Genomic DNA, 7,612 nt, shown 5'->3' on the forward strand with positions numbered 1-7,612 from the left:
CACAGGATCCGCACTTCTAACAAGCAGACGAGAACATCAGGGTTTCTCTGGACTTGGCACCTACCGGTCAAAATCTGTCTTGTGCCTGTAATTGGAATTATCGTGAGGACAAGGAATTTCGAGATCGTCCCTAAATTTCCTGGGACCCGTTGTTACTAGTTTTGGAGTTTTTTTTAAAAAAAAAAAATTTTTTTAGGAAAAAAATATATAATCCGGGGTGGGTGGGGGGGTTGGAAGAGTGGAAAAAAAAAGCAAAGAGAGCGCACAAAAAGCGTTTATATATATATATGTTTATATAGAAGAAAAAAAAAGCCTGCCGTTTGGTATCGATCCTCAGATGTTCGCTTCTTCCAGCAACTGACCCTCATTGAGAAAGAGCTGTCACTCATCGGCGAAGGGCGGATCTGTGAAGAATAAGAGCTGCCAAGGCAAGGACCTGAGAGCAAAACAGAAACCCTCTCGGTGGAGCTGAAGGTCTACCTACCCACCCAGACCCAAAGCTTCACACGTTACTCCCGACGCCAATGTTGTTACCCACCATGGGACGCTATCGCCTTCTCGCTGCCCTGCTCCTCGCTGCCCTGCACCAGGTAAGAAGCGCTCGGACTTTCTCCCTTTTTAATTTTTCCCCCAAACAAGGAAAACGTTTGCTCATTGCCGACTGACTTCTGCTGTCGCCGCCTTATAGAGCTGATCCGCCTTTTCTTTCTGTCTCTCTCTTCCACCCCCCCCCCCCCACCACCCACCCTTACAGGCTTGTACCTCTGGGGTGTTTGAGCTGAAGCTGCAGGAGTTCAGCAATCGCAAAGGGCTGAGTGGGAATGTGAATTGCTGTCGAGGTGGTTCCGCTTCCAACTACGGGCTGCCCTGTGAGTGTAAAACTTTCTTCCGCGTGTGCCTGAAGCACTACCAGGCGAACATCACCCCTGAGCCGCCATGTACTTACGGAAGCGCCCTGACCCCGGTGCTGGACCCCGGCTCCTTCTCCAGCCTGGAGTCCGATGCATTTAACAACCCCATCCGATTCCCCTTCGCATTCACCTGGCCGGTAAGCTGTCTTTTATATATATATATATATATTTATATACATCATATATATATATATCTTATGTTTGTATTTTAAAAGTAACTGCACACACACAACACACACACACACACACAGAGAGCGCTAATGGTGTGGGAAACTTCACAGCCCCTCAGCTGACAATTTTCGGCCCAGCGTGAGATTTCCAAACGGCCTCGTCTTACAATGTTACGCGTGAAACCAGAGAAATTAAGCGTGAAGGTAAATGACAACTGTCCCCTTCTGCCAATATCCCGTCCCGCGATATAAGCGCACGTTTGGAGGTCTCTCCCCCCCCCCCCCCCCTCCTCCCCACACACACACACTCTTCCCTCCACGAACATATCACGAAGGTCGCGGAATGAGTGGGTGATTTTTTTTTTGTGTGTGTGTGTCGATCCCTCTCTGTGTGGTTTTGATTTTTTTTTAAAAAAAAAAGTCTCTCAATCGACTCCCACTCGTTCTCTTTTAACTCTTCTTTTTTTTGTGTGTGTGTTAATTTCAGGGAACGTTCTCGCTGATCATCGAAGCTCTGCACGCAAATCCCACTGACGACCTTAGCACAGGTAAGGCTCGCCCTCCCTTTCCACCACCACCACCACCACACAACAACAAGATTCCCCCCCAAAACACGTTAACCCCCCTACACCCGCGGCGTGGATGGCCGTGTCATGTCTCTGTGATTTGTTGCAGCAGATAATCCCGACCGTCTCATCAGCCGTCTCGCCACTCAGAGGCACCTCGCGGTGGGCGATCAGTGGACTCAGGACGTTCACATCAGCGGCAGAACCGAACTCAAGTACTCCTATCGCTTCGTCTGCGACGAGCACTATTACGGGGAGGGCTGTTCGGCCTTCTGCCGACCGAGGGACGACGCCTTCGGGCACTTCAGCTGCGCCGAGAAGGGCGAGAAGATGTGCAACCCGGGCTGGAAGGGCGTGTACTGCACTGACTGTGAGTAGCTCTGCTTTTGCATCTAAACGTTTATGGATGATGGGGAATGGGGGGGGGGGGGGGGGGAGTGTGAGCCCCCGGGAGGGAGGGGGGGGGGGGGGGGCTGCCCCCTTGGCTTGTGTGTGCAAACCGCTGTCAGATCCCGGGGTTCCGGCTGAGTGAGATCTTATCAAGTCGGAGGCGAGTGTGTGGTTTCGATGTGTGTAGTTATTTCTCAACAACCCCCCCCTCCCCCCCCCAAAAAAAACTGCACGGTTCGTTGTGTGTGGAGTATGTTTGGTGCCTCTCTCTCTGTCTCTCTCTGTCTTTAATGATGTCTGCCCTGGTTTTGCTGAGGAAGGGACTGTGATGGAGAAGAGACCTTTTTTCTTGGGGGGGGGGGGGTGTGAGGGTGGAGGGAGAGGGTTGCCTGGTCGGAGGCACTGTATTGCACGGCACGGGTCGCTCTGTGTTAATGGAGGGGGAGGTGATTGGGGGGGGGGGTGCAGACCTCATTGGCCGCCCCCCCCCCCCTCACCCCTTGCTCGTGCCGCGCATTAGCGAGAGCTGCGCGGCGGGTGCGCGGCCAATGGCGCCCATTGGCTGTGACTGGGCATTGTTGTGAGCGAGTGAGCGAGCGAGCGAGCGCCCAGGCAGGGAGGGGAGGGCAGGGCAGGGCAGGCAAGGCAGGCAATGCGAGGCGAGGCGAGGCAGGGCAGCTGCGGGCTCGGCCAGAGAGAGAGAGGCAGCAGACAATGGAGCAGCTGTCCCGCTGCAGCCACCCTGCAAACCAGCTGTCCACTCTTATCTCCACACAGCGAGATATTAAGGGGTGGAGTTGGGCAAAAATAAAAGGGACTTCTGACCGACACTGAAAGGGATGGAGGGGAGGGGGGGGTTGGAGGGGAAGCTTTGTGTTTTTTTTACTCTCTCTCTCTCTCTCTCTCTCCCTCTCTCTCCCCCCACCCCACCTTTTGTGTGTGGGGAAGTGCGTTAAAAGCACAACATCCCCACCCCCACCCATTCATCCCCCAGTGATAACCAAAGGAGCCAGTCACCAGGGTGAAGTCAGTGGGGACACCCCCCCCACCCCCACCACCACCCACCCACCTTTTTTAGATCACTTCTTTTTCATAAAAAAACAGCAATAATAATAATAATAATAATAAGCCTCGCAACCCACACAGCGGCTTGTCGTTGTCGTTGAAGGTGTCAGAAGTGCTTAAGCAGAATATATTGTAAAATGCACCGACTGTATTTAGTGGGCAATTTTTTTGATATTAAAAAAATCACTGCATGTATAGAAAATAGTTTTATTTAATGCCCTATATATTTATCTTGGTTTTTATTTTGATGCATCACTTTTCAACTTGCAAATCTGAGCAGTTAACGTGTTAACGTGATACTTAAGTGTGTGTTTTTTCTCTTTCTCCCCCCCCTCAGCAATCTGTCTTCCCAGTTGTGATGAGCAACATGGATACTGCGACAGACCTGGAGAATGCAAGTAAGTAAGAAGAGCTTTTCAGGGGGGTTAATATTACATAAAAGGGTCAGTAAACGATCTGTATCAGAAGGTGCGTGGGAATGGAAGGGATCTTCAATAGTTCAAAGAAACTCGTCTCCTTCTAGCTTCGAGGTAAATTTGTAAGCCTGGGAAACCTCAGGCCTTGGGGATCAAGTAGCAGAAGCAAAACACTGGTGTTAACTTCAAGTTCACAGTGCACTACTGCGAAGTTAATATTTGTAATTATAGTAAATGTAATAAGTAGAACAATTTAGGGTCGTTCACTGCTAATGTCTCTGCCTTCTGGTATTGAACACTTGGTAAGATCGCCCTCTATTGGTGGGTTGCACTTTGTCAGTAGTTCAAACTTTTCTATACTCTTAACCCAAGATGGACAGCTTACATTTAGTGTTTCTTTCCTACAAATCATCACATTTGACTACCATCAATGTTTTCAATCCAGCGTTGCTGGCTAAATGTAACTGAGCACTTGTTTATACATTTTACAAAGGATTTCAGGCATCTCGTCAGGAAAAAAGATCTTAAGTAAAAGCCAAAGTGGAGATCTAAGTTTATAAATCAAATGATGCATGCTGCACCTTTTGTGTTTTCTGGTACCCACGTGGTGTTAATAGCGTTTAATGCTGGGTCCAAAAATGCCACATTGGCTGAATCAAAGTTGTGGCTTAGTCTAGTCAATGTGTTCACGTAGAAACCTTTGCAGGAATGTTATCTGGGTTAAAATCTCTCAACCTTTGTATGACTAAGTATTTAATTCTTGTATTTCTAGATGTAGAGTTGGATGGCAAGGTCGCTATTGTGATGAATGCATTCGCTACCCAGGGTGTCTTCATGGCACATGTCAACAGCCATGGGAATGTAAATGTCAGGAAGGCTGGGGTGGCCTCTTCTGTAACCAGGGTAAGTTTTTATGTGTGAGAAAAATAACCAATTTTGTGAAGTACCTGGGTCTTCCATCCATTAAATGATTTGGTGTTGCATTACAAGATCTCATTTATTCTCCTCCTTCCATCCTAGACTTGAACTACTGTACTCACCACAAGCCTTGCAAGAATGGAGCCACATGCACAAACACTGGTGAAGGAAGCTACACCTGTTCTTGCCGTGTTGGATTCACTGGTACCAACTGTGAAATCGAGATCAATGAATGTGATTCCAACCCCTGCAAAAATGGCGGAAGCTGCACGGTATGTGGGTCAGAACGTTAATCTGAAATTAAAATCTCCAGTAGTATTTTCAAATATAAATCTCGCACTGCTTTTACAATTATGAGCCTTTTTATTTAGGTAACCAATTAAAAAATGTTTTGTTTCAGGATCTGGAGAACCGTTACACTTGTACTTGCCCACCTGGGTTCCATGGTAAAAACTGTGAATTGAGTGCAATGACATGTGCTGATGGGCCCTGTTTTAATGGAGGAAGATGCACAGATAAATTGACTGGTGGCTATAACTGCCTCTGTCCCACGAGCTACTCTGGCTTCAACTGCGAGAAGAAAATTGATCACTGCAGTTCAAACCCATGCACTAATGGTGAGCAGAATCACAATATTTAGCTTGGAAGCAGATAATTAATACTTTCTGATAATGATGTGTGCCTTCACAGCATAGAAACCTAACTGTTTTCTTCTCTGTTTTAGGTGCTCAATGTCTGGATGTTGGGAACTCCTATCTATGCCAATGCCATGCTGGCTTTACAGGAAGAAACTGTGATGTTGATGCTGATGACTGTGTAAATTTGCCTTGTCTCAATGGTGGGGTATGTCGGGATGGAATCAATGATTATACCTGTAACTGCCGCCCAGGATTTAGTGGCAAGAATTGCAGTGCATCAGCCAACTTGTGTGAAAACAACCCTTGTCACAATGGTGCGACTTGCCACAAGAGAAATAATCACTACGCCTGCCAGTGTGCACGTGGATATGGTGGCATTAACTGCGAGTTCCTGCTTCCTGACTCACCTCAAACTGTTATTGTGGACGTACCGGACAGCAAGGGACAATTCCCGTGGGTTGCAGTGTGTGCTGGAATTATTCTAGTTCTCATGCTTCTGTTGGGATGTGCAGCAATTGTGGTCGGTGTTCGAGTTAAAAGACAGAAGAGCCGTCACCAGCCTGACATCTCCAAGAGTGAAATGGAGACCATGAACAACCTTACTGACTGCCATCGTGAAAAAGACATCTCCATTAGTATCATCACTGCCACGCAAATCAAAAACACAAATAAGAAAGTGGACTTGCAATGTGACAGCCCTGCAGAGAAAAATGGTTATAAGGTTAAATACCCTTCAGTGGATTACAATCTGGTGCATGAGCTAAAGAATGAAGACTTTCTCAAAGATGAAAGGAATGATGCCAGTGATCCAGATGTGGAGGCCAAAAGTGCTGTACAGCATAATGGGTAATTAATTTAACTTAAAAAAAACTAATTTCTGAATTATAACCAATTAATCAACTATCTTATTTCTGCTCGATTAACAGATTTAACAATTTATATTAGTCAACTATCTAAATTTTATTTCTACTCTATTAACAGAGAACCATCGGAAAGAAAACGACCAGAATCCACATACTCTAATTCAAAAGCCACAAAGTATCAGTCGGTGTATGTCATATCTGAAGAGAAGGATGAATGTATAATAGCAACTGAGGTATGTACTTTCTTCTGAATAACATTTTCTTCTAGATTAATTATGCTTCTGCTTTACTTCATTATGAATTTTGATACCTTGTATCCAACTGACTAGACTCTCGTGGCTTAACTTTACTGCGAACGATCATATAAGATGTTTAAATTTGTGGTATGTTTCCAATATTAAAGCTGATCATTTCTACTGTTTTTTTTTCTGTAGGTGTAAAATGGAAGTGCCATGGTGATGTGGTTCTCTTGCTGAGGAAATTCGTTCCAGTAATTGCTGCTCAGAAAAGTGATTGAAATTAAACTGGTTCTCGACAAGAAAACACAAAGGGTGGACGGTAGGCCAGGACCTGTGCTAACGGATGCCTGTTGCACTGCCTTTGATGGCTCTCTTTATCCATTGCACTATGGACAAACAGTTGCTTCCTGTATTCTGTACATGGGCTCGATGCCTAAATTGAAAGCCTGCACTGCCTTGAGTGTAAATCAGGAGTTGTACGAGAAGCTGTTCTTGAGATGCAAGCTGCCTCTGATGTATTCTTATACTGGAGATGCAAACACTGCCTCTGATGCCTTTTTTTTTTGGACACTGAAATATTTTCTAATGGGTCAGAAAAAAGATTTCAAACTCTGAAATATTTTTCAAAATATTTGCAGTTGGCAGTTCTTGAAGTTCATTTGCATAATTTAATTTCTGGTAAATATGTAAAAAAGGCACTTCAGTTCCATGTCTATTTTGTACATAATCGTATTTATAGAAAGACAAGTGGAAAATTATTGGAGTTGTTTGTATTACTGTTTTGTTACTGAAGAAAGTTGTTTTATAAATATTTTTTCTAAATAAAATGAAATGAAGTTTCTGAAATCCTGTTCTTGTGGCTTTCATGCTTATTGGAGTATATCATTATGTAAACTAATTATCCCTTGATGTATATTTGTATTCCCCTGAACAGTTCAGATTTTTTTATGATTCTTTGTCAATTATTGTAATTTATTCAACTTCTCAATATACAATGCCCTATATTTATTTTGCAATTCTTAGTAATAAATCATGTCTAGAAAATATTTCATTAGTTTCGCCCACAAAATGTACAATCAATTCACTTTACAGCATATTCTGTGAAGCACTTTGAGACGTCTTGAAGATGTGATAAGGTGCTATATCAACTACAAGGATTATTATTATTGATTTTGACTGAATCCTAAAACCTTTCACAACTACATCATTGTTCACAATCTACAATGGAAGATTATTTAGCAATTGTGTGCTCACCTCAACCAGCCCATGCTATTTGCAATCTAGCTTTTTATTCTTCTGCTTTTTTTGTTTCTTGAAGCATTTATAATTTATTTCGAGGTTTGCTTCTAAATGCACTAGTTACTCTAGTACCTTGCCCAATGTATCTCCCCGTGTGAGCATTTTAATTTAATCTTGGAATCCTCTTGAGTCTTCCA

General features: G+C 44.4%; 1 protein-coding gene across 2 annotated transcripts; it reads left to right on the forward strand.

Annotated features, from left to right (window-relative positions):
* Nucleotides 1-269: 269 nt before the first annotated feature.
* Nucleotides 270-7,018, forward strand: dld (deltaD). 2 transcript variants are annotated; one of them, XM_007884925.2, is made up of 11 exons: nt 270-590; nt 755-1,048; nt 1,569-1,629; nt 1,757-2,017; nt 3,440-3,500; nt 4,291-4,421; nt 4,539-4,708; nt 4,837-5,053; nt 5,161-5,920; nt 6,056-6,170; nt 6,372-7,018. In XM_007884925.2, the coding sequence occupies exons 1-11, from the start codon at nt 525-527 to the stop codon at nt 6,375-6,377; spliced, it is 2,142 nt and encodes a 713-aa protein (XP_007883116.1). In that variant the 5' UTR covers nt 270-524; the 3' UTR covers nt 6,378-7,018. The 2 variants fall into 2 exon arrangements, with proteins under 2 accessions (XP_007883116.1, XP_007883596.1); XM_007885405.2 differs by having other exon boundaries at nt 1,760-2,017.
* The last annotated feature ends 594 nt before the right edge of the window (nt 7,019-7,612 follow it).

Source organism: Callorhinchus milii, unplaced genomic scaffold (assembly GCF_018977255.1).
Source record: "Callorhinchus milii isolate IMCB2004 unplaced genomic scaffold, IMCB_Cmil_1.0 Scaffold3, whole genome shotgun sequence".
Classification (NCBI taxonomy): domain Eukaryota; kingdom Metazoa; phylum Chordata; class Chondrichthyes; order Chimaeriformes; family Callorhinchidae; genus Callorhinchus; species Callorhinchus milii.

What these genes read in the sequence shown, in the direction of transcription:
- dld (XM_007884925.2), top strand. Translation starts at nt 525, where the DNA reads ATGTTGTTACCCACCATGGGACGCTATCGCCTTCTCGCTGCCCTGCTC. An exon ending in CCTTCGCATTCACCTGGCCG is followed by an intron (nt 1,049 to 1,568) that starts GTAAGCTGTCTT and finishes TGTTAATTTCAG; the next exon opens with GGAACGTTCTCGCTGATCAT. An exon ending in AGTGCTGTACAGCATAATGG is followed by an intron (nt 5,921 to 6,055) that starts GTAATTAATTTA and finishes CTCTATTAACAG; the next exon opens with AGAACCATCGGAAAGAAAAC.